Genomic DNA, 27,687 nt, shown 5'->3' on the forward strand with positions numbered 1-27,687 from the left:
TCCATACTGTTACATCGACTGGAGCATTGGGTTGGATTTACTGGTATAGTAATCAACTGGTTAAAATCTTACCTACAACAAAGATTTTTTTATGTGGCCATTGTAGTGCAGCGGTTAATTGCATATTTCATAAGAATCCTTCAAATGGTGACACAAGCATGAAATTCTCCACAAATATGCTTTAATGTCCTCTCTTTTAGAAAAGGGTCCTGGCCACGCCAAAAATTCAAGATGGCTGCCATTTTCCAAGATGGCTGCCCGAATGTGACAATTTTTTGTTATTTTCCCTCTTTTCTTAATTTAATTTTCCAAGTGAACCATGTTTATGCTCTTATATGCTAATTTTACAGATTTTGTTGTCTCTGATATAAATTTAAGAAGGTTAGCCTTCAATGTGGTGCCCAAAATGGCTCGAATTATTTGCCAGGAAACAACGACCTTATGAGGCCATCCCACCAACCAAAGCCGCTCTTCTCCAACATACCAAGCGTGCTGCCTACCAGGTCGGTTGTGTGTGGGGCCAGGCAACCCTGTGTCAGCCTGAACCTGAGAGTCCTGCTGACTGGGGATGGCAGAAGTCTGGTGAACAGTGGCACATTTTCTGGACGGCCAATGCTCCCATAGCCAAGAGCTGTGAGCAACTGACCAAATGTGGTTGCAAAACCAGCTGCCGTGGTAGATGCAAGTGCTTCAGGCTGGGCCTTGTGTGCACAGCACTCTGCTCCTGCAAATGTGAACTGTAGATAAATTTTGCGCATTGATTTTGTTTGTCTTTTGGTGGATGGCATGCGTTGTCAGACCATCACTTTTGGGATTATTGTGACTTCCTACAGCCTAAAGGTTTTTTATATAGTTGCAAATAAGTTAGAGTTAAGTTAGTCATAAGTGTTTAGAGTTAAGTGTTAGAGTTAAGTGTGTTTTAGAGTTAAGTGTTAGAGTTAAGTGTGTTTTAGAGTTAAGTTAGTCATAAGTGTTTTATAGTTATAAGATATGTATAAGATTGTGTAACAGTATTACTAATGTAGATATTAAGATAACACTAGAGGGCAGTAACAGATACGAGATAAGATAACATAGAAGTTATGGATGTCACTGTAAGTAAAACAAATCAAATCCTGTTGCTTTCTTTTCAATGCAGTTCAATGCAATTTTTTTTTTTGTTGGATATCTTCGCTGATTGCGCATAATAGAACAACATTTTCTTCTCTTCTTTATTTTCTCTGGGGCTGGAGCCAGGTTCGCCTGGTTTGGTGGCCCCATGATAACTGGGCTGTGCCCAGTGCTACTGCTGGTCTGTGGCTGGATACGGAGCAGGCAGAGCTGGGCTCTCCTAGCGCCGATAGTTTAGGTTGGACTTGGAGGTCTTCTTTGTTTAAATCTTGAATGACATGGTAGATTGTGGGAAACAGTTCATGATCACAATCCCATGATTTAAAGTTCATTTAAATGGAAAAAGCATGTTTATTTCAACATATATATATGGTCTCGGTGTGAGATTGCCAGATACTGATGGTGGCCATCTTGAAAAAAGGTCGCCATCTTGAATTTTCACGTGGCCAGGATCCTAATCTGAAAGAGTATATCCAGGAGGGTATCTGTGCAAAATTCCATGCTTGTGTCACCATTTGAAGGACTTTTTTAGTTATCCGCTCCACTATTGGAGGCCACAGTTCATCACCTGTGTCCTTGAACTGTGGGGTTCCCCAGGGCTCAATCCTGGGACCATTACTATTCAACCTTTATATGCTCCCACTTGGACAAATTATTAAGAATAACTCAATAAACTTCCATAGCTATGCAGATGACACTCAGCTTTACTTAGCTATGTCACCTAATGACTATGCCCCTCTTGAGTCTCTCCACAGATGCATTGACCAAATTAACAAATGGATGTCTCACAATTTTCTTCAGCTGAACGCAGATAAAACTGAAGCAATTATATTTGGCAAAAGGAGGAAAGGCTTAGGATTGCCACTGTTCTTGAAACTAAGGGGCTTAAAGCAAAGGATACCGTCAAAAACCTTGGTGTCCTTATTGACAGCGAACTTAACTTCAACAGTCATATGAAAGTGGTAAAAAAGTCTGCATTCTATCACCTAAACATTTCTAAACTCAGGGGTCTCATGTCAAAGCATGATCTAGAAAAACTTATTCATGCTTTCATCTCCAGTAGGGTTGATTACTGCAATAGCCTTTTCACAGGTCTTCCAAAAAGACCATCAAAGAGCTTCAACTAATCCAAAATGCAGCAGCAAGGGTTCTTACAAGAACAAAAAGGGTCGTCCATATCACTCCAATCCTAAGGTCTCTGCACTGGCTTCCAGTGAGCTACAGAATTGACTTTAAAGCATTACTTCTATTTAAAACATTAAATGGGATGGGACCCAGCTACCTACTGGATATGTTTCAATTATATGCACCAACTAGGTCTCTAAGATCACAGGAGAAAAACTTGCTAGTAATACCAGCTGTCAAAACGAAGTGTGGTGAAGCAGCCTTTAGTTGCTGTGCTGCTAAGCTTTGGAACCAACTTCCAGATGAGATCAAAAATGCTCCTACTGTTGTTAGTTTTAAATCCAGGCTCAAGACAAAGCTGTTTTCAGATGCTTTCACTTGATTAATTTTTACCTAAGTAATTAATTTCCTTTAACATAATTTCTTTTAATTTTGATTTTAATTATTTTACTTTCTTTAATTTCTTTTTAATCTTGGATTTTAATGATTTTACTTTTACTTTAATACTTTGTTACTGTTCTTATGCTTTTATTTTTTGTGAAGCACATTGAATTGCCTGTGTGTATGAAATGCGCTATACAAATAAACTTGCCTTGCGTGGATTTACCCAATACACATGCTGTTTTACCGGTTTACTATCCCCTACATCAACGTCATGAGTAATAACCGAGGTGCGAGTTGGAACATCTGAAAATAAATTCCCATAAGAACCAAAAAGAAAAATTAAATCCTCCAGCTCAGAGGGAGAAAGATAAGAAAAATAACAATTAAGATCTGCCAAAATTTCCGAATTTTTCAAACGTCCCACAATCACCTCTGCGGAAGGAGGGCGAACATCATCCCCAACACACAGAGGCTGCGGAGGTGGTAAAACACCTGCAACAGTTAGGGGCAGCGCAACAGCGGTTTCAGCACCATCAGCAGTGGACAGCGATACCTCTGGGCCATCCACGCTGTCACTCAAAACGCCAGCGCCTCCAGGACAATCCTGGACATTACTACAGTCATCACGTTCACTGTAACGTTTTAACATGTTCACATGGCACAAACGAGTCTTCCTCCGCCTATCTGGAGTAACAATAACATAATTCACATCACCAACCCGTCGCTCAACACAATATGGACCAGAAAATCAAGGTTGGAGAGCCGAACGGAGCAGTGGGAGGAGAAGCATAACTTTGTCACCAGGCTGAAACTCACGCACAATAGCCTTTTGATCGTAACACTTCTTCATACGTTTCTGACTAATTTCAAGATTTTCTCTGGCCAATTCACAGGCACGATTTAATCTGTGGCGGATCTTAGACACATAGTCAGAAAGACTACCGTGCAAAGGCTTCTCACTTCCTAGCCATGAGTCCTTTAACAGTTTCAAGGGACCACGAACAGAATGCCCAAAAACCAGTTCAGCTGGACTAAAACCCAAAGACTCTTGGACCACTTCACGTACAGCAAACAGAGCAAACGGGACACCCTCATCCCAATCACACGCAAATTCAAGGCAGAATGCTCACAACATTGACTTTAATGTCTGATGAAAACGCTCAAGCAAACCTTGAGTTTGAGGGTGATAAGCACTCGATGTGATATGTTTAATGCCTAATTGATGCATTGCTTGTCTGAACACCTTGGACATAAAATTAGTGCCTTGATCGGTTTGCACTATCTTCGGGAGACCAAACAGAGAGAAAAACCTTACCAACGCTTTAATAATAGTGCAAGCAGATATTTTACCCAACGGTATTGCCTCTGGAAAGTGGGTAAGTGTACACATGATGGTCAAGAGGTACACCTTACCAGTCTTCGTGCGAGGTAGCTCACCTACACAATCAAGCACAACATGTTCAAATGGCTCCGACATTACAGGAATGGATTGCAATGGGGCGGGCGGAATCAGTTGGTTTGGCTTACCCGTAACTTGACAGATGTGACATGTTTTACAAAAACTTGCCACATCGTGTTTGAGACCAGGCCAAAAGAAATGACGCAAAACACGGTCAGATGTTTTAGTAACCCCTAAATGACCCGAGAAATGGTTATCATGGGCTAAGCGCAAAACTTCATTGCGAAAAGGAGTAGGCACAACAATCTGAAACACGACGCGCCAATCATCTTTAGCCGATGCAGTTAACGGTCTCCATTTACGCATTAATATTCCATCTCTTAAGAAATAGCCCTGGGGCATAAATTCAATTTCTTTTTCTGATACAGCGTCAGAAAATAAAGACGAAAGGGAGGAATCATTCTTCTGCTGAAGAATTAATTGTTCGCGGCTCAGAGACATATCTGCAAAACAAGGCAACATCGACAGCGGAGAGGGTTTCTTTATTTTCGCCCCACCACTATCAGACAAAGGATGAACAAGAAACGTGTCGGAGAGGTCAAAATAATCATCCCTACATGTTTCTACAGCAGTCTCGGCCTTCTTGGCCGTTGCACGCGTCACAACATTTGCGTGGAAAACATCAAGAAATTCCACACTTAACTTATCAGGGCTTTCAGCCTCAACAGTGTTCGTCACGACAGGTCCAGGGAAAACCACTCCTCCCATAATATCATTACCTAACAAAAGGTGCACATCTTTAACAGGGAGGAAAGGGCGCACGCCCAGTTTAAACTCACCGGTAACTAAATTAGATGCGAGAACAACCCTATGAAGGGGGACATTAATAAAGCCCATCTCAAAACCTTGCACAAGGACATTTTCACCGGTATAACACTTGTCATTGAAATTCAAAACACTCTCCAGGACAAAACTTTGCGAGGCAGCTGTGTCACGGAGCACCTTCACAGGCACACCCGTACCTTGCACACCTGGCAAAGTGACAATGGCGTCCGTAATAAACGGAGCGAAAGCCTGATTTCTCTCGTCTTTCCGAGACGTTAAAGGGAGAGAAGATATACAGTTAGCGTCAGCCCTGTAAGAAGGGGTAGATTTAATTACACCACGCTTCAGTTTGAAACAATTTGCTACTGTGTGACCACGCTTCTTACAGTGCGCACAAAACTGATTTTTCACTCGCAACGCTCCATCATCTGCGCTCCGAACAGGCTGAGCAGCAACGGTTACAGTGCCTTTTGCATTGTTCTTCTGAGTAGCAGCGTACAAGGGCCTAGTGGCAAAAGCACTCGCATCCTTATGGGCCAATACGTATTCGTCTGCCATAACGGCAGCGTCCGCAGGTTTTAAAATTTTATGTTCACCCAAATAAGAAGCGACGCTCTTGGGCAAGCAATTTTTGAAGTCTTTAAGCAATATTAAATCACGAAGACCTTCAAAGGTGTTAACATTCTGCGACCCCAGCCATCGATCAAACAAGATCTCCTTTTCGCGAAAAAAACTCAACATAAGTTAGAGCATCCGGCTTTTTATAATCGCGATATTTATGCCGGTATGCCTCAGGCACAAGCGAGTAGATGCGCAATACCGCTTCTTTAACCTTATCATATGTCCGCCGCATCATCCAACGACAAAGCGGAGTATGCTTGTTGAGCTTTGCCCTTAAATATACTCTGTAGAGTAATAGTCCAAACTGTACGCGGCCACCTCATCACCGTTGCTACACGTTCGAAATGAGCGAAAAATTTATCCACCTCGTCCTCATTAAAGGGAGGAACGAGCCTTATGTTACGAGTGACATCGAACTGATCAGAAGGAACAAACACCCCAGACTCCTGAGCACTCAACTCGAGCTCTTTTACACGAAGGACTTGATTTAATTCAAGTTCCTTCATTCTCAGTTCGTGCTCCCTCTGCTCTCTCTCATATTATAAGCCTATCTGCCTCCAATTTTGCCTTTTCGTGTTCCCACATTAACTCTTTTTCCTGAATCTGTAGGCGACGGAGCTCAAGGGCAACCTTAGAAGTTGTGGCAGGCGAAGCAGGTGTTTCGGCAGGTAGGATGGGCTTGTCACCACCCAAAACCTCATCACTATCTACCAAAACACCGCAGGCGATTAAAGACTCCGTCAAGAGTTTCAACAGCTCGGCTTTAGACGGACTACCGCTAACATCTATATTATAATGCCCTGCTACCATCACAAGATGATCCCGTGTGATAGATGACAAGACATCTAAAGTTGGAGAAGCAGCAAACTCCTCCAAACTGAACATTGCGTCGCAAAATTTTGAGTAACAAACAATTACCCAAATAAACACACAAAGGGAATGCGACAGCAGAAACCGGCACACACACACACACACAAAAAAACGCACCACTAATTAAAACAGCTTACGCCTAAAGGGTGTTAACAATTAGCCAATTAGAATCTGGTGGTTCAACTCCTGGACGAGCCCCCATTTTTATGTTACGACCTCCCACTACCATAGGACATCACACGTAAAAGCAGCCGGACAACAATTGATATATTAATGTTTTTCCCTTTTACTTGATATTTGTCATATATTACAAGAAAAGGTTTTAACAGCACACTGGAAAAATATTACAGGGCGGTTCGGTTGGCAGAGGAGATAAGAAAACCAAAACAAAACTTAGCCAACAACCACCGGCGCGGGAACCGGGGGTGCGGGGGGTGCGGCAACACCCCCTGGTGGTGGACCCTCAAAACTGACATGAACATAAAACAAAACTTACGTGAAAATATATTTGTTTATTTATTTGTTTTCATTTGGCTCTGCTGATTTTATATGTCATGTTTTAGATGTAGGATGATGAGGGCTACATTTTAGTTATTTAAAAAAGGATTTAATTAAAACTTAACATGTAGCCTAGTGGACCATCAGAATTTTTTTTGTCGTGACGTTGACGTTCAGCTTTTCAGCGCGCGAAATTACAACAGGAAGTGAGTACGAGTCGACCGTCTGTAGAGAAGAGTAAGAGTTAGTTAGTTGATACTTAATAGTTACTGTCTCAGAAGAGAACCGTGTGGATTTAAGTGGAATAATTGCGAGAAGTCATATGATCAAGACAGCGTTTTAAGGTAAGGCCATTTGGTTATTAATTTTGCCCGCTGTGTCGTGTTCACTTGAGCCTATTTGGTATGCCTTGAACAAGTGCAGGTGTTGCTAGCATCGTGCTTTGAAGTTGACTCAGATGTAACTACAGTCTTAAAAAATGTTCGTTTAAAACGGTGTGTCCATGCTCATCATGTTTTACTTTTACTTTTCTTAATGGAGAGTGTGAAATACCGCTGCATCACTTTTATGAGTGATTTTTGCAATAGAACACTAAGTTAGTGTCACTAACCCATAGTAGTAGGATGAGTGAGTTCAAGGATTTCGGTCTGTTGATTGAGAGAACCATGGTGTTTGTGTTGTTCCAGCGAGAGTGTTGTTCTGTTTCGTGTGTGTGTGTGTGTGTGCGTGCGACTAACTACTGTATTTGAAATGCACACTCGCTTGACTGGATCTGGGTATGTAAGGCTGTAATCGGGTGGAATCCGCGTCTCCTTCAGTTTATCTAGAGCAGATGTAAAACCTGCGACTGTTAAACCACAGCTGTGCGCTTCTGCTTTTAAAATAACCTGTCCTTCATAATCGTGTTAACTGAGAATTGTCATTGACAGACAGGCTTCAGATTCTTCCGTCATCACTCAAAAAAAAAAAGTAGTTTTTACGGATTAGGCCTATAAGTAGTAGGCAGTTTAACGAAATATTGCAATTGCAAGCTTAAAAGGATTTCGGACGCCTGATTGGTTAAAATGCAGGAAATTGCATCTAAGAAATATAAAATTTTCTGGGGGAGGACCCCCAGACCCCCCTTCAAAAAAATGCCCCAGGTCACGTCACAGCACCCCCTGCCGACAATGTCTTCCCGCGCCGCTGCCAACAACTGACTCCTCGTTACAGCTTTCCTCGCTCCCGTGTTCCACGCGCAGCCGCGAGGTACAAAATAACAGTGAAATCTTCCGGTCCTCTGCCTAACCTACACTGACTAACTGTTCTACAAAATGTGCAGGAACAACCACCCGGAACTAAAACTAGCTAACACCACCACCACCAGCTAAAGCTATTTACAAAAGAAATCAAAACTAGCTAACAAAACATTAAAAGGTGTGCGTGTGCCAGTGTCTGCTCAAAAGGGAAGCGAGAGAGAGAGAGAGAGAGAGAGCGCCATCACGAAGTTCGGGCGTCTTTATAGTTGAAGGACCGCCCAGTAAGCCCAACGCCAATGCACCAACGCTCCACCTATGGGATATGATTGGAGAGACATTAACAAGACCAGCAACACATCATTAAACAAACATGATTACCGCAAGCAACACCAGCACCACGTAACAGAGCTGAACTTCATTGTGTTCTTGTGGGATGATCTGCAGTGGGAAAGTCTTCGTTTGTATTGGGATGTGTATTGTGCGGAACTGGAATGAGAAAATTCCAGCATTATCCCATGAGTTAGATTTCCTTTTTTGATTTTAAAGGAAAATGAACCCTAGAGACCTGTAATACACATTCAGTTCATGCAGAATGTTGTTGGAAACAAATTTGTGAAAGTTTGATCAATTCATTCCAAGATTTTCAAAGTGTCCATCTGATCCTCGTGTCCAGCTACATCTGGGCTCTTAAACTGGTGACTCTTCCTGTATCTGTGATGCACAAAATAAAATATAAGATATACAATAACTAATTAATGTGCAATTTTTAAACTTGAAGATTTTGTGCTTATTCATGATGTTTTTATCTGCATTTGTGCAAAAGTTCACGTCGTTGCCACCAAGTGGTTCCACAATTCAGAATCTCAGCTCTTTCTGATGAATACATGGTGGTTTGTTGTAATTTGTCACGGAGTTAGAAAATGATGGACCAGCCTGTACTTCATGCTTTGAGATCGTCTGTTTGACTGAAATATTTCACATCAGTAACTTAAACAGGTTTTATTTCTCAGTCAGTGATCTTTAATTGTCCTGAAATATTAAATATCGGTTTCTTCGTAGTTGAACCTGACAGTAGTGAGCACATTATATATATATATATATATATATATATATATATATATATATATATACACAGTGCTGAGCATAAATGAGTGCACCCCCTTTGAAAAGTGAAATTTTAAATAATATCTCAATGAACACAAACAATTTCCAAAATGTTGACAAGACAAAGTTTAATATAACATCTGTTTAACTTATAACAGGAAAGTAAGGTTAATAATATAACTTAGATTACACATTTTTCAGTTTTACTCAAATTAGGGTGGTGCAAAAATGAGTACACCCCACAACAAAAACTACTCCATCTAGTACTCTGTATGGCCTCCATGATTTTTAATGACAGCACCAAGTCTTCTAGGCATGGAATGAACAAGTTGGCGACATTTTGCAACATCAATCTTTTTCCATTCTTCAACAACGACCTCTTTTAGTGACTGGATGCTGGATGGAGAGTGATGCTCAACTTGTCTCTTCAGAATTCCCCATAGGTGTTCGATTGGGTTCAGATCAGGAGACATACTTGGCCACTGAATCACTTTCACCCTGTTCTTCTTCAGAAATCCAACAGTGGCCTTAGATGTGTGTTTAGGATCATTGTCATGTTGGAAAAGTGCATGACGACCAAGGGCACGGAGTGATGGTAGCATCTTCTCTTTCAGTATAGAGCAATACGTCTGTGAATTCATGATGCCATCAATGAAATGCAGCTCCCCGACACCAGCAGCACTCATGCAGCCCCACATAAGGACACTACCACCACCATGTTTCACTGTAGGCACCAGGCATTTTTCTTTGTATTCCTCACCTTTGTGACGCCATACAGTTTTGAAGCCATCAGTTCCAAAAACATTTATCTTGGTCTCATCACTCCAGAGTATAGAGTCCCAGTAGTCTTCATCTTTGTCAGCATGGGCCCTGGCAAACTCTAGGTGGGCTTTTTTGTGCCTGGGCTTTAGGAGAGGCTTCTTTCGTGGACGGCATCCGTGCATGCCATTCCTCTGCAGTGTACGCCGTATTGTGTTACGGGAAATAGTCACCCCAGTTTGGCTTTCTACTTCTTTAGATAACTGCAGTGAACTTGCATGCCGATTTTCTTCAACCCTTCTCATCAGAAGACGCTCCTGTCGAGGTGTTAACTTCCGTGGACGACCTGGACGTCTCTGTGAGATGGTTGCAGTTCCATCTTTCTTAAATTTTTGTACCACTTTTGCTACAGTATTCTGACTGATAAGTAAAGCTTTGCTGATCTTCTTGTAGCCTTCACCTTTGTGGTGTAAATAAATTATTTTCTTTGGGGAATTCTGAAGAGACAAATTGAGCATCACTCTCCATCCAGCATCCAGTCACTAAAAGAGGTCGTTGTTGAAGAATGGAAAAAGATTGATGTTGCAAAATGTCGCCAACTTGTTCATTCCATGCCTAGAAGACTTGGTGCTGTCATTAAAAATCATGGAGGCCATACAAAGTACTAGATGTAGTAGTTTTTGTTGTGGGGTGTACTCATTTTTGCACCACCCTAATTTGAGTAAAACTGAAAAATGTGTAATCTAAGTTTATATTATTAACCTTACTTTCCCGTTATAAGTTAAACAGATGTTATATTAAACTTTGTCTTGTCAACATTTTGGAAATTTGTGCTCATTGAGGTATTGTTTAAAATGTTACTTTTCAAAGGGGGTGCACTCATTTACATTGAGCACTGTGTGTGTGTGTGTGTGTGTGTGTGTGTGTGTGTGTGTGTGTGTGTGTGTGTGTGTGTGTAAAACAGTGCAGATGATGGTGATGGATGGAGATGTGAAATCTTCCTGACTTTGTGAGATGATTTTTGTCGTCGTGTGCTTCAGCGGTGTTTCTCCCAGCTGAGGAGAGGAGCTCCAGATAGTCAGGTGTCCTCATTCGTTTACCAAACTCATTTCATTTTCACTGGTAGATTATAGAGGTGTGTGTGTGTGTGTGTGTGTGTGTGTGTGTGTGTGTGTGTGTGTGTGTGTGTGTGTGAGACCTCCTTTAGCCCTGAGTGTTTGTTTTTCCATCTCATCAGCCATCAGTATCCTCCGCCCTCCTCTCATGCCCACAGACCCAGGCACTCAGTGCAGATCACTCCAGGTCAGGGGCTGAAATTAAAGAGTGCTTCAAACACATTTCCCTGAGAAGATACTGTTCATATCCAAAGTTAATGAAGCTCTCAGATCAATCACCTACATGTATGTGCTGTCGACCAGATTACCCCATGATCGTCTGTGCTTCCTCCAAGACTCCATGATTCTGCATCACACTCTGGCGGGGGGGTTATAAGCACAGCAATAAATATCCAAATTCTTCACAGTTTGATCTCCGTTGTGTGTTGAAATGTTATACATCTCTGTACACATTTAATCAGAGCTTGGATATGACAGGAGAAGATGAAACCACACTTCAGTTTTTCCTCGTTCATGTTTACACAAACTAATCACAGGTTGGAACTGAAGCTGTGAGCAGGGAACTGAGAACACGTCGAAACCACACCCACCTCAGGACCAGACTGAGGACTGCTCTGAGACGATTTCACTAATTTGCATTGAGTTGAGGAAATCAATTCAAACATCTCCACTCCTGTGCGGATGATGTTAGGAGATGATTCATCCATATCCATGACTCTCAGAAGGCCAGCCAGTGATTGCTTCTCATTGGTAAATCAGCTGAGCATGCTGGGTAATCTCAGGGCTGAGGGGGGATTTCTGCTGAAGGGGACCACTTTCCTTTCTCCTCCTCTGCACCTGCGGTGACATTAATGCTCTGAGATATTCCCCGATCCAGTTTCCCGAGATCTCTTATTTCCTTTTTAATGGAAAATTTTGGAAGCCTCTTGGTGTAGTGTGTGTGTTCATCACCCGTAAGATTAGCCGCAATCCCCCGCTGATTTATATAAGTGAAAACCAATCACCAAGTATAACGAGCAGTGTGTGTGTGTGTGTGTGTGTGTGAGAATGCAGAGGTCATGGATAATGCAGTGAGAATGATAGACACGCCTGTTAAGAGTTATATAAGTTGTATAAGATCTTCATACAAATTTGAGTCTGTAATTTTTTCCAGGATGCAACGAAAGTGTGAGAAAGAAATTCACCTGTCCCAGTGTGAATCTGGTGGAAGTGTCTATACCCTGTTAAACCTAAACCTATGGTTCTCAGAGTCGGGGCCCCACACCCCTGAGGGTTCATGACCCATGTCTAGACCCAGGAGATCTACAAAATAATTTGCTATAAATTCTAAAATTGTGCTGTACCATTTTTAAAATACTGCATATCTAGAGATTGGGATGATTTGTGCCAATAAAACAAGCGTGTTGTGTCCATTAGTCCCACCTCCATTAACTATGGGCCAATAGAAACTCTGGACACAACATTACCTTCCTGCTGCTGCTTAGCTAGGCTTATTATCCAGCGAGCTGGTGAGCATGGAGAAATATTTGACTCAATCCACATCATCAAGACAGATTCTAAGCCTAAACGAGCTAAACTGAAAATATGACGACACTTATATCGAGTTTTGATTTTATTGAGAACAGCAACGGGAGACCAGAACACGTCATGTATCTGCAATGCTAGTGAAGGAAGCCATAAAGGCAGACGAGCTGAATGATTGTGAGCATAACCCCGTGTTCACACTAGTGAACCCTTTTCATCCTTTTCTGCCTGCGCGACACTGAGCTGCACTTTCAGCTACGGCTCAATTAACATTTTCTCAATTCTATGCAAATCAGTTATGATGCTGCAAAGAAGTGACAAATCCAAACACTCACCTGACGTTTATTCAGTTCCCCTTTAGTTCCTGCCTGCAATTAATGACATGGAAAAGTTAAATACGGTTTAAATGAAAGTGATGTACAAATAATACAGTATAATCAACTGTGGGGTGTGTTTTTATTTTGCCTATTCCTCATTCTCATCTGAAAAAAACCCAAAGCAGAACACAGGACTGGCCACGCCCATAAGGGAGAAACTATATGTAACAGCCAATTTCCAATGCAATTTCCAAGTAGGAAATTTGGTATTTCCCAGTTTCCAACACGACGTGGTTTACTGTACAGGAGAGATTGTCATTTTTTACCTCCAAAGGAACACAGAGGAAATGAATGTACACTTTTTTCTTTAAACAGTTCATGTGAGTGGCGGCACGGTGGTGTAGTGGTTAGCGCTGTCGCCTCACAGCAAGAAGGTCCTGGGTTCGAGCCCCGGGGCCGGCGAGGGCCTTTCTGTGTGGAGTTTGCATGTTGTCTGCGTGGGTTTCCTCTGGGTGCTCCGGTTTCCCCCACAGTCCAAAGACATGCAGGTTAGGTTAACTGGTGACTCTAAATTGAGCGTAGGTGTGAATGTGAGTGTGAATGGTTGTCTGTGTCTATGTGTCAGCCCTGTGATGACCTGGCGACTTGTCCAGGGTGTACCCCGCCTTTCGCCCGTAGTCAGCTGGGATAGGCTCCAGCTTGCCTGCGACCCTGTAGAAGGATAAAGCGGCTAGAGATGATGAGATGAGTTCATGTGAGTAAGACGTCTTATATTTGGTTTGGTATTTATACATAACCGTATATTTGTGGGTTTTACATCTTTACTTTTTAAACGTTATTCAGTAAATATCTGTACATTACTGAGACAAATAGAGTTATGATTGTAGAGTCGCACCATAAAGCCAGAGACTGTAGAGTTGCGCCGTAGAGCCAGAGATGGTAGAGTTGCGCCGTAGAGCCAGAGATGGTAGAGTTACGCCATAGAGCCAGAGACAGTAGAGTCAGAGACGGTAGAGTCACACCGTAGAGCCAGAGACAGTAGAGTCACGCCATAGAGCCAGAGATGGTAGAGCCAGAGATGGTAGAGTCATGCCATAGACCCAGAGATGGTAGAGTCACACTGTAGAGCCGGAGACGGTAGAGTCGTGCCATAGAGCCGGAGACAGTAGAGTCGTGCTGTAGAGCCGGAGACGGTAGAGTCGCACTGTAGAGCCAGAGATGGTAGTCACGCCGCAGAGCCGGAGACAGTAGAGTTGTGCCGCAGAGATGCTAGAGTCATGCCACAGAGCTGGAGATGGTAAAGCCAGAGACAGTAGAGTCACACCACAGAGCCAGAGATGGTAGAGTCATGCCACAGAGCCGGAGATGGTAAAGCCACACTATAAAAAAGGTAACTTGCAAAATTGTTGAGTGAAAAAAGGATTCTAAGTTGAATGAACAAATTTCCCTTCTAATTGTTCAAGTAACTAAAAAAAATAGTTGAGATGCCTTTCCTTCGCCACAAATTCATAGGAATTGGAAAATTAAGTTAAGTGAACTTATATATTCAAGTGCTGATTGAAGCCCCTTAACCGATGCCAACTGCGCATGCGCACTTCACAAGTTCGAAAGTTTCAACAGTCGGGTGGAGTGAGAAGTCCGTGGAAACTGACACGAGATGTTGTATAGGAGTACAGACTAAGCTTTCCTCAACAGAAGCCAGGGAATTCCCTCCTTGCATGTCGGTATTTGTTTCTGTTTGTGTAATAATAGGCAAAATGAAGTAGAACTTAAGTGTTGAGAGGTTCGTGTTAACTAAAAAATGTAATGCATACTAAATCATTGTAAAAAAAATAGTCAAGCCAACTTAAAAATGTAACGCAACCTGCTGCCAAAGGATTTTGAGTAAACTCCTCCTAGAACTGCCACCTTATTGTGGTGGAGGGGTTTGTGTGCTTGAATGATCCTAGGAGCTATGTTGTCGGGGGCATTATGCCCCTGTCAGGGTTTCCCAAGGCAGACAGGTCCTAGGTGACAGGCCAGACCAAGAGCAGTTCACCAAAACCCTTATGGAGAAACCATTGAGGACCGTGACGTCGCCCGGTATGGCGCAGCCAGGGCCCCACCCTGGAGCCAGGCCTGGGGTTGGGGCTCGTATGCGAGCGCTTGGTGGCTGGGCCTTTGCCCATGGGGCCCAGCCGGGCTTAGCCCAAAGAGGTGATGTGGGCCCGACCTCCTGTGGGCCGAATAGCAGTATAGAATATCCGGCCTTCTTGGAGTCCCTGGGAGAGGTACTGAGGAGTGCTCAGACTGGGGACTCCATTGTGCTACTGGGGGACTTCAATGCTCACGTGGGTGATGACAGTGACACCTGGAGGGGCGTGGTTGGGAGGAACGGCCTCCCCGATCTGAACCCAAGTGGTGTTTTGTTATTGGACTTCTGTGCTAGTCACGGTTTGTCCATAATGAACACCATGTTCGAGCATAGGGGTGTCCATAAGTGCACGTGGCACCAGGACACCTTAGGTCAGAGGTCGATGATAGACTTTGTTGTCGTTTCATCTGATATCTGGCCCTATGTCTTGGACACTCAGGTGAAGAGAGGGGCTGAGCTGTCAACTGATCACCACCTGGTGGTGAGTTGGATCCACTGGCAGAGGAGGAAACTGGACAGACCTGGCAGGCCCAAATGTATGGTGAGGGTCTGCTGGGAATGTCTGGCCGAGCACTCTGTTGGGGAGGTCTTTAACTCCCACCTCCGGGAGAGCTTTTCCCAGCTTCCGAGGGAGGTGGGGGACATTGAGTCTGAGTGGACCATGTTCTCTACCTCCATTGTGGACACAGCTGTTCGGAGCTGTGGCCGCAAGGTTTCCGGTGCCTGTCATGGTGGCAATCCCCGAACCCGGTGGTGGACACCAGAAGTAAGGGATGCCGTCAAGCTGAAGAAGGAGTCCTATCGGGCCATGTTGACCTCCGGGACTCCTGAGGCAGCTGACAGGTATCGGCAGGCCAGGCGTGCTGCAGCTCGGGCAGTTCCGGAGGCAAAAACTCGGAACTGGGAGGAGTTCGGGGAGGCCATGGAGAAGGACTATCGGTCGGCCTCGAAGAAATTCTGGCAAACCGTCCGGCACCTCAGGAGGGGGAAGCAGTAATCTGCCAACACTGTTTACAGTGCAGGTGGGGAGCTGTTGAACTCGACTGGGGACATTGTTGGGTGGTGGAAGGAATACTTTGAGGATCTCCTCAATCCCACCATCACGTCTTCCATTGAGGAGACTGAGGCTGATGACTCAGAGGTGGACTCGTCCATTACCCAAGCCGAAGTCACTGAGGTGGTTTGCAAGCTCCTCGGTGTCAAGGCACCGGGGGTGGATGAGATCCACCCTGAGTATCTCAAGCCTCTGGATGTTGTGGGGCTGTCTTGGTTGACACGCCTCTGCAACATTGCATGGTGGTTGGGGACAGTGCCTCTGGAGTGGCAGACTGGGGTGGTGGTCCCTCTTTTTAAGAAAGGGGACCGGAGAGTGTGCTCCAATTATAGGGGAATCACACTTCTCAGCCTCCCAGGGAAAGTCTACTCCAGGGTACTGGAGAGGAGAATTTGACCAATAGTCAAACCTCGGATCCAGGAGGAACAATGCAGTTTTCGTCCTGGTCGCGGAACACTGGACCAGCTCTATACCCTTCATAGGGTGCTCGAGGGTTCATGGGAGTTTGCCCAACCAGTCCACATGTGCTTTGTGGATCTGGAGAAGGCATTCGACCATGTCCCCCATGGTATTCTGTGGGGGGTGCTTCGGGAGAATGGGGTTCGGGGCTCTTTGCTAAGGGCTGTCCAGTCCCTGTACAAACGGAGCAGGAGTCTGGTTCGCATTGCTGGCAGTAAGTCAGACCTGTTCCCAGTGCATGTTGGACTCTGGCAGGGCTGCCCTTTGTCACTGGTTCTGTTCATAATTTTTATGGACAGAATTTCTAGGCGCAGCCAGGGGCCAGAAGGAATCCTGTTTGGGAACCACAGGATTTCATCTCTGCTTTTTGCGGATGATGTTGTCCTGTTGGCTTCTTCAAACCAAGACCTTCAGCATGCACTGGGATGGTTTGCAGTCGAGTGTGAAGCGGCTGGGATGAGAATCAGCACCTCCAAGTCCGAGGCCATGGTTCTCGACTGGAAAAGGGTGGCTTGCCCTCTCCAGGTTGGTGGAGAAGTCCTGCCTCAAGTGGAGGAGTTTAAGTATCTTGGGATCTTGTTCACGAGTGAGGGAAGGATGGAGCGTGAGATCGACAGGTGGATCGGTGCAGCCTCTGCAGTGATGCAGTCGCTTTACCGGTCCGTCGTGGTGAAGAAGGAGCTGAGCCAAAAGGCGAAGCTCTCAATTTACCGGTCGATCTATGTTCCGACTCTCACCTATGGTCATCAGCTTTGGGTAATGACCGAAAGAACAAGATCGCGGATACAAGTGGCCAAAATGAGTTTCCTTCGCAGGGTAGCTGGGCGCTCCCTTAGAGATAGGGTGAGAAGCACAGTCACTCGGGAGGAGCTCGGAGTAGAGCTGCTGCTCCTCCACATCAAGAGGAATCAGCTGAGGTGGCTCGGGCATCTTTTTTGGATGCCTCCTGGATGCCTCCCTGGGGATGTGTTCCAGGCATGTCCCCCTGGGAGGAGGCCCCGGGGAAGACCCAGGACACGCTGGAGGGACTATGTCTCTCGGTTGGCCTGGGAACGCCTCGGTGTTCTTCCCAAGGAGCTGGCCGAGGTGTCTGGGGAAAGGGAAGTTTGGGCTTCCATGCTTAGACTGCTGCCTCCGCGACCCGGTCCCAGATAAAGCGGAAGAAGACGAGACAAGACCTGCTACCAAAGGATTTTGAGTAAACTCAACTTAGAACCATGATGTGCCAACTTGCTCTTCTAAGTTAATTGGCATTATTATTTCAATTTATTTCAACTAAACAATTTGTTGTACTGAACTTCTAAAGGCAGGTCAAGTCAACTCAACATAAAATACTCTTCTATGTGAACTTAAAAGAACATTTTGGGGCATCATGGCTCAGGTGGATAAGGCGCCATGCCATAAATCTGGGGGCCTGGGTTTGATTCTGATCCGAGGTCATTTCCTGATCCCTCCCTGTCTCTCTCCTGCTCATTTCCTGTCTCTACACTGTCCTATCCAATAAAGGTGGAAAAAGGCCAAAAAAAATCTTTAAAAAGAATCATTTAGGATAACAGTGTTTTTTGTGTCAACTTGCTTTTCCAAGTTAATTGGAATGATTACTTCAATGTATTTCAACATCACAATTTGAATACACTGAACTTGCTAAATAAAGTAAGGTCAACATAAAATACTCATCTGTGTCGACTTAAAAGAGCAAGTCAGCACAACTATTTGGCCCGGAGTTGAGTTTACTCAAAATCCTTTGGCAGCAGGTTGCGTTACATTTTTAAGTTGGCTTGACTAATTTTTTTTTACAGTGCAGAGACAGTAGAGTCGCGCCACAAAGCCAGAGACAGTAGAGTCACACCACAGAGCTGGAGATGGTAGAGCCAGAGATGGTAGAGTCACGCCACAGAGCCAGAGATGGTAGAGTCGCACCGCAGAGCCGGTGACAGTAGAGCCAGAGACAGTAGAGTAGAGCTGGAGATGGTAGAGTCACACTGTAAGGCCAGAGATGGTAGAGTTGCTCAACAGAGCCAAAGACGGTAGAGTCACACCACAAAGCCAGAGACAGTAGAGTCATGCCTTAAAGCCAGAGATGGTAGAGCCAGAGATAGTAGAGTCGCAACACAGAGCCAGAGACGGGAGAGTCATGCCACAGAGCTGGAGACAGTAAAGCCAGAGATGGTAGAACCAGAGACAGTAGAGTCACTCTGCAGAGCTGGAGACAGTAGAGTCATGCCATAGAGCCAAAGATGGTAGAGTCGTGCCGTAGAGCCGGAGACAGTAGAGCCGGAGACAGTAGGGTCATGCTGCAGAGTTGGAGATGGTAGAGTCACGCCGTAGAGCTATGAGTATATATAGAGTATTAGAGACTATAACTCACTTTCTTTCTCTCTGTCTTCAGGTTTTACAGTATTGTTGTTGTTGTTGTCGTTGTCGTCATTGTTCCCCTTCTGTGTTTTGTGCTTTGTACAGTCTGATCCCTCTCAGTGTTCATGAGTCTTTATTTCTCTCTGTGTCTTGAGCTCTTAAAAATGCAGCGTCTGTCTGTGGCTCATCTTTAATGCATCCAGGAATGTAGCACTCTTTCCTGTGTGTTTATTCACAGCAAGAATCGGGTTACTCTCTCAGTCCTGTTCTGAGGCATTGTTCTTCTCCTCTCTCTGCTGCTCAGGGTTCAGAGCATTTCACTGGAGGATCTGATGAGGTTCCATCACTCACTCCCTGGAGTTTATCTTCTCATGCCTCATCTCTGTTTCCTCTCTGATTTCTGTTTGTGTGTGTTTTCCAGATTCCTCTCCAACACCTCCTTCGAGGGTCTGACAGGTCGCATCAGTGTGCATCCCTCCATCTCCAGCGTTTCCACCACACACAGGTTCCACATTTGGAGCCTTCAGAGGGACGCTCTAGGTCAGCCGAGCTGGACCACGGCGGCTGAATGGCATTCTGGACACTTGGAGATGGATAAGAAGAGCATTTGGCCAGATTTAATGAAACATGAGATGGATCAGATTGTGACCGTCCAGGTAGGAGAACGTTGGCATCCTGGACTTCCTGTTTCTGGGCACAGACTCCGTGTTGTGACTTTGGTGGAGCATCCGTTTGTTTTTACCCGCAAGGCTGATGAAGATGGCCAATGCCCAGCTGGACAGCTTTGTCTGGACCCTCAAACCAACAATTCAGACCTTCTGAATGATCTTTTCAGAGATCTGGAGGAAAAAAACAGCAGCTCATTACCATCTGAGATGATCAAATGCTGCTATGGATACTGCATCGACCTGCTGGAGAAGCTCGCTGAAGACATGCAATTTAATTTTGAACTCTACATCATTGGGGATGGAAAGTACGGAGCATGGAAAAATGGCCAGTGGACAGGGCTGGTGGGAGACTTGCTGAGCGGCGCGGCCGACATGGCTGTCACCAGCTTCAGCATCAATTCAGCACGGAGTAAAGTGATGGACTTCACCAGCCCATTCTTCTCCACCAGCTTGGCCATCCTGGTGCGCAGTAAGGACACGGCTGTGCCCATCGGAGCCTTCATGTGGCCGTTACACTGGTCCATGTGGGTGGGGATCTTCATCACACTCCACATCACTGCTCTTTTCCTCACACTCTATGAATGGAAAAGTCCATTTGGAATGACACCGCATGGACGAAACCAAGTCCGAGTTTTTTCCTATTCATCTGCACTCAACCTGTGCTACGCCGTGCTGTTTGGGCGAACTGTCCCAAGCAAGACACCAAAATGCTGGACCGGGCGATTCCTCATGAACCTCTGGGCCATCTTCTGCCTGCTGGTGCTCTCCAGCTACACAGCGAACTTAGCAGCCGTGATGGTGGGTGAGAAAATATTCGAGGAGGTGTCTGGAATTCACGATGCCAAGGTGAGACGCTAAACTTGCTAATCTGTCAGATTTAACAGCGTTTTAAAATATTTGACCCACAAAATGCTGTAGCTGAGGCCTGAGAAAATGAAACCATGAGATAGAGATCAATACTCTGATGTAATAACATCATGGTGCACATTTACAGGGATTTAGGAGCTTTTATAAAAAATAAACAATTCATGCGAGAAAAGGAAACATGAAAACGTGAAAGAAATAAAGAAGGGAAAGAAAACAAGGAAAAAATAAAAAGGAAGGATTAAAGGACAGAGGAAACAAATTAAAAATAAATAGGAAGGACATAAAGAAAGGAGAAAAAGAAAGAAAGAAAGCATGGAGGAATAAAATAAATGATGATGGGATAAATAAAGAAAGAAATGAACAAAGAAGCAAATATCTGAAAAAGGGGAAAACAAGAAGAAAGTAAAAAAACAAAGTTAATGAAGAAAAAATACAAAATAAAGAATGTCAGTGAAGAAAGGAGAAAGAGATATCAAAAAAGAAAAAGAGCAAAGGGCAAAAATATGAAAAAATACACTGCTCTAGATCATGTTCTTTATATTTTTAAGAAAGAAAGAAAAAAGCAGGAGGATGAAATAACAAAAACATGCACGTGACCATATAATCAGAGGTGGACAAAGTACCCAACTTCATTACTTAAGTCAAAGTCCAGATCCCACTGGTCAAATGTTGCTCCAGTACAAGTGAAAGTTGTCCAGTCAGATTTTTACTTAAGTTAAAGTACTGAAGTATTTGCTTTTAAAAATACTTAAGTATTAAAAGTACATTTTCTGTCAACGCATTGTTGTATTATTGCCACAACGCTTACAAAACCTAATGCCTCTGAAGCAATTGACTGGATTTACAAAATGAACACATGCTGTGGAATCATGGTGGTTGAACATTAAGCTAGCTAGTCAGTGAAGCTACACCTGACATATGGTACGAGCAAACTCGTTTCAAACTCGAAATCATATTGGGTAGTGAACACGACGAGAAAAGAAAGATTTTTACATTCTGTTTATTTGTTAAGATTATGCTAAAACATTTTTCTGAAAGAACTTCAGATAAGTTAACATTATTCATGTTAGCGTAACTCCGTTTTTACATGCTAACGAACAGTGTCCAAGTTAACTGTGAACAAGGCTATGGCAACTTGGAGGGCAAATCCATAGCAAGTCAAGTCAAGTTTATTTGTATAGCGCTTTTAACAATAGACATTGTCCCAAAGCAGCTTTACAGAATCAGAATGACTCAAGACATGAGCCAATTTTATCCCTAATCTATCCCCAATGATGAAGCCTGTGGCAATGGTGGCAAGGAAAAACTCCCTCAGACGACACGAGGAAGAAACCTCGAGAGGAACCAGACTCAAAAGGGAACCCATCCTCACCTGGACAACAACAGACAGCCTGACTATAACATTAACAGTTTTAACATGAAGTCAGTTTCGTTGATGTTATAAACTCTTCATTGATGGAAACTTGAGTGCAAAACTGTTCATGACAACTGCAGTCCTAAAGTTAGCAAATCAACTGTAGTCCTCAGCCATAAAAGCATTACTGTAAGAGTCCAGAGCGTCCTCCAGGTGTGACTTTCAACTGTCCACATGGGGCCGTCCTCCACAGGAGCGATGCGATGAGACTCCAACCAGACACAGGGCACCAGGATGGATCAAGCAGGTCCGAGGAGCAGAAGAGGTTCAGCATCTCGATCCCAGGATTGACATGTAACTCTTTTTTTTTTTTTTGGGGGGGGGGAGACACAGGTTGTTAGGTATGCCCAATGTCACCTTAATAAGTAGGTACAGTATACATTTTGCACTGAATGCAAGCAGGTTCTCTGGCAAAACTAACTCTGACAGCATAACTAAAAGGGGAGAGCCAGAAGGTAACACAGGCATGAGGGGCCCCGGGACATAAAGCAGCAGCCACTACACCGTCAACAAACTCGAGTGAGCAAGCGAGTGGGGACTGACAGCATCCATACATCCCAGTTTACCAAAACACTCTGTCTAAGGACCCTCCAGATCTACTCCTTTACCTCATAAACACCATTAACACAAGGCTTGACTAAACAGATCTGTTTTCAGCCGAGACTTAAACACTGAGACTGTGTCTGATTCCCGAACACTACTTGGAAGGCGGTTCCATAACTGTGGGGCTTTGTAAGAAAAGGCTCTGCCCCCTGATGTAGCCTTCACTATACGAGGTACCAGCAGATAGCCTGCACCTTTTGATCTAAGTAGGCGTGGCGGGTCATAGAGGAGCAGAAGTTCACTCAAGTACTGTGGAGCGAGACCATTTAGTGCTTTAAAGGTCAATAGTAGTATTTTATAATCAATGCAAAATTTGATTGGGAGCCAATGCAGTGTGGATAAGACAGGGGTGATGGGGTCATATTTCCTAGCTCTAGTAGGGACTCTTGCTGCTGCATTTTGAACTAACTGGAGCTTGTTTATGCACTTATTGGAACATCCAGACAGTAAAGCATTACAATAATCCAACCTGGACGGAACGAAAGCATGAACTCATTTTTCTGCGTCGTGTAGTGACATTAAATTTCTTATCTTAGCAATATTTCTGAGATGAAAGAAAGCTATCTGGGTGATGTTATCAGTGTGAGTTTCGAATGAAAGACTGGGGTCAATAATCACTCCGAGGTCTTTTACTGTTGCACGTGAAGAAACAGAAAGGTCATCCAGAGTCACTGTGTAATCAGAAAAGTTACTTCTAGCTGTATGTGGTCCGAGTACAAGTACTTCAGTCTTGTCAGAGTTAATCAGAAGGAAGTTAATAAGCATCCAGTGTCTAATGTCCTCCACACATTCCTCAATTCTATTAAGCTGGTGTCTCTCATCAGGTTTTGCAGAAACATACAACTGCGTGTCATCAGCATAACAGTGGAAACTAATACAATGTTTATGAATAATATCACTCAGAGGTAGCATGTATAAAGAAAAAAGCAGTGGACCCAAGACAGAACCTTGTGCAACACCAAACTTTACTTAAGTATGTCTAGAAAAATCACCATTTACATCAACATACTGATAGCTATCAGTTAAATAAGAGCTGAGCCAGGAGAGGGCCATTCCCTTAACTCCCACAACATTTTCTAGTCTATCCAGAAGAATGGAATGATCAATGGTATCAAATGCTGCACTAAGGTCAAGCAACACAAGCAGCGAGACACAGCCCTGATCAGACGACAACAGTAGGTCGTTTACTACTTTAACCAGAGCTGTCTCTGTGCTATGATGAGGTCTAAATCCTGACTGTAAGGGATCTAGTACGCAAGTTGAGGCTTTTGATGCCGAGATTAATGAAAGTAATTCAGTTTCTCTAAGGGGAGTAAAACATTCTAATTGCTGATCTGATACAGTTATATTGTTAACTACAGGGTGACTTTCATTGTCTGACCTTAAATTAGTAGTTTTAATTTTTTGTTGGATATTCTCAATTTTGTCATTAAAAAAATTCATGAACTCGTTGCTACTACATACTGCAGGTGTGCATGTGTCTATAGTGGACTTATTCCTGGTTAATTTTGCTACAGTATTAAATAGGAATCTAGGATTATTTTTGTTATCTTCTATTAGGGAGGAGAGATATGTTGATCTCGCAGCACTAAGAGCTTTTCTATACTTCAGGAAGCTCTCCTTCCACGCTAATTTGAACGCTACCAATTTTGTTTGATGCCATTTACGTTCCAATTTTCGAGTGGTCTGTTTTAATGTGTGAGTGTCATCATTATACCAGGGTGCTAATTTTTTGTCTCTGATCATTTTTCTTTTAAGAGGAGCTACATTATCTAAGGTATGGTGGAATGTTGACTCTAAGCATTCAGTTGCCTGATCAAGTTCTGCAGGGGCTGACAGTGACCCAATCAAAGTTGATAACTCTGGGAGATCATTTATAAAGCTCTGTGCAGTAGTTGACGTGAATGTACGTTTAATACAGTAGCGTGGTGGGGTGCATATATTATTACTCAGACATAGTTTGAATGAGATGAGATAATGATCTGAGATAACTTCAGACTGTGGAAGTGTGACTATATTGTCTACGTTTAACCCGAATGTTAGTATTAGATCGAGGGTGTGACCACCATTATGGGTCGGTCCTATGACATTCTGATTAATCCCTACTGAATCTAAAATGGACACAAACGCTGTTTTTAAAGGGTCTTCTGGGTTATCGAAGTGAATATTAAAATCTCCGACTACTAAAGCTTTGTCTAAGGAAATAACCAAATCTGAGATAAAATCTGCAAATTCAGAAAGAAACTCAGAATATGGCCCCGGGGGCCTGTAAATAATAAGCAATGGAATTAACTGGGTAGACTTATTTTTCGAGGCTACATACATTATATGAGTATGAAGAACTTCAAATGTATTAAATTTATAACCAGGTTTGTGTGTTACACCTAGATAATCGTTATAAATAACCGCGACGCCTCCTCCTCTGCCAGTTAGACGAGGCTGGTGTATATAACTGTATCCAGGAGGACTCGCTTCATTTAATGCTATATATTCATTTGGCTTAATCCATGTTTCAGTTAAACAAAGTACATTAAACTCCTGATCAGTAATGAGTTCATTAACCATTAGCGCTTTAGATGTAAGAGATCTAATATTTAATAGCCCCACCTTTAGATCAAAGGTGCTGGCAGCAGCTGTACAGTCAGTATGATCTAATTTTATATTGATTAGGTTACTGGAACAAACTCTCTGAATATTTCTACCTTTTTGTTGAGCTCGGGGAACAGACACAGTCTCGATGTAGTGGGCCCTGAGTGACGACTCTGTGCAGCTAGCAGACAGTCGGTTTAGCCTGTTCGTCTGCTCCCTGGCCTTGGCTCTGGATTGTCAGGAATTAACTAGGCCTGTTCTGAGACTATGACCTATGCTGCAGGAAATGAGAGCAGCACCTTCCCGAGTGGGATGGATACCGTCCCGCCCTAACAGGCCAGCAGTGCCCTCAAAATTAGCTTAATTATCTATAAAGCCCACACTGTTTTCAGAGCACCACCTGGACAACCAGCAGTTCAGCGACCATAACCTGCTGTAAGCTATATCGCCACACCGCATTGGGATGGGGGCAGAGCATACTACAGCATTGGACATCGCCTTCGCTAATTTAAACACCTCTACAAAGTTACTCTTAGTAACCTCAGACTGACGAAGGCGTATATCATTAGCTCCTGCATGGATAACTATCTTTGAGAACCTGTGCTTGCCTAGGACCCTAAGATTACCTGCTATGTCCGGCGCCCTGGCTCCTGGTATACACCTGACTAAAGCTGCTGGTGCCCCTAAAGGCTGAGCTAATTTCACGTGCCGTATGATAGGATGCCCTATAACCAGAGCTCTTTCAGGTTTTTCAGTGGGTGCATCACTAAGGAGAGCAAACCTGTTCGACACGTGATGCGGAGAGGAGTGGTGCTCCCGTGGGCGAGCCTCAGCGGTAGCTTTGGCTGAACGCTTATGCCACCAAGTTGTCACCCATTCACCCCGCTGTAAGGGCTCTAATGCCGGAGTTGGGGGATTACTGACTCCACCTAGGGCATCCAGACTTTCCCCTACAGAAACTACACTGTTCTCATTCTCACTGGCCTTCTCTAAAGCCTGGACACGCGCTTCTAAAACCGCAGTCTTCTCCGTCAGAGAGCTAACTAATCTGCACTCATCACAAATAAAGCTATCGCTAGCGACGGAGGAAGAATGACTAAACATTCTGCACTCAGCACACTGAACAGCCTGAAAGTGTGCCATGATGAAAAGATTTGCGTACCTTAATTGAAGATCTGTTGATATTAAAGCAGATCCGATGTGGATGGCCTCCGCTTGTGGTCTATATGCAGGAGAAGAAAAAAGAAAGCTTCCGGTCTTGGTGTTCTTCCGAAAAAAAGAAAAAAAAACGGAAAAAGGAAAGAGAAAGTGGAAAGTACAAAAAAGAAAGCAAAAGTACAATTAAAATGAAGAGGATACTGGAAAATTATTTGTAGAAAAAATAAAAAAGATTCGTGATTAACGCCAACACTCAACTCAGAAACCAGGAAGTCATGTGACTAACCAGACTGTATAGCTATTGCAACATTATCGCATGCTCTAAAAGTACAGACAACTTCATTACAAGCTTTCTCTTGGAATAAAACATTTACAGACTTCAATATGCTTCCGCAGGTGGAACGTCGAGTTTTTGTAGGCGGTGATGTGGTTTGTTTTATACGGAGCCGTAGAGGGGACATGGTGAATAAAAAAATAACAAAGCGTGGGAACGACTTATAAGGCGTGTGCACGAGATATTAATGCGCGCGCACGAGTTATAACCCGTGCGCACGCTTTGCGTTAAGGCGTGCGCTCGGGTAGTTAAAAGTGAGGGGACGAGTTACAAATCGTTCCCTCGCTTTCATTAAGGCGTGTGCACGAGATATTAAATCGTTCCCTCGCTTTCATTAAGGCGTGAGCACGAGATATTAATACGTGCGCTCGAGTTATAAAGGCGTGCGCACGGGTTATTAAAAAGTGAGGGAACGTCTTAAAACGCGTTCCCTCGGTTTATATCCAAGGCGTGGGAATGATATCCTATGTCGTTCCCTCGACTTATTAAAATATTCCCACAATATCCTTGTTTTCGTTGATCTCGTTGCCTACACACACACACGTACACACAGGCTGTAGGTCACCATGGTAGCTCCGGAAATGCTAGACGCTATTTTATTATATTTTAATACTGGACTCAGATACACAGAAATCCTCGATGCACTTGCATCCCAATATGGCTTTATTATAAGTCTGAGACACCTCAAGAGAGTTCTGAGAGAGAATGGGCTTCGCCGTCGTAGTTTTTCTGACCTAGGAACGACTATAGATAGCCCAGGTCGCCTCCACGGGTACCGCTGGATGCACGCAAAGTGCCTGGAACATGGCATTCAGGAAAAAACAGAGGATGTACGGATTATCCTTCAACTACTGGACCCAGAGAGTGTTGCGCTACGCCGTCGTCGTACACTTCAGCGCAGACAGTACTTTTCCAAAGGACCCAATTTCATTTGGCATGTCGATTCTTCTGACAAACTAAAACCGTTCGGAATCTGCATAAACGGATGCATAGACGGGTTTTCCCGTAGGATCGTCTGGCTGAAAGCCGCACACACAAGTAGTAACCCGCGAGTGATTGGCAGTTACTATGTGGATGCAGTGGAGAGGTTAGGTGGATGCCCGAGAATCGTACGAACTGATTTTGGAACTGAGAATGTGACTGTGCGAGACATCCAGAAGTTC

General features: G+C 43.9%; 1 protein-coding gene across 1 annotated transcript in view; it reads left to right on the top strand.

Annotated features, from left to right (window-relative positions):
* The window catches only part of grin3ba (glutamate receptor, ionotropic, N-methyl-D-aspartate 3Ba), a 174,209-nt gene that overhangs the window by 111,599 nt on the left and 34,923 nt on the right, over window positions 1-27,687 (top strand). Inside the window, exon 4 of the mRNA XM_060943589.1 lies at window positions 19,313-20,405. Coding sequence (XP_060799572.1) covers window positions 19,313-20,405 — 1,093 coding nt within the window. The remainder of the gene's footprint in view (window positions 1-19,312; window positions 20,406-27,687) is intronic.

The sequence above is a fragment of the Neoarius graeffei genome, chromosome 17 (assembly GCF_027579695.1).
Source record: "Neoarius graeffei isolate fNeoGra1 chromosome 17, fNeoGra1.pri, whole genome shotgun sequence".
NCBI lineage: Eukaryota > Metazoa > Chordata > Actinopteri > Siluriformes > Ariidae > Neoarius > Neoarius graeffei.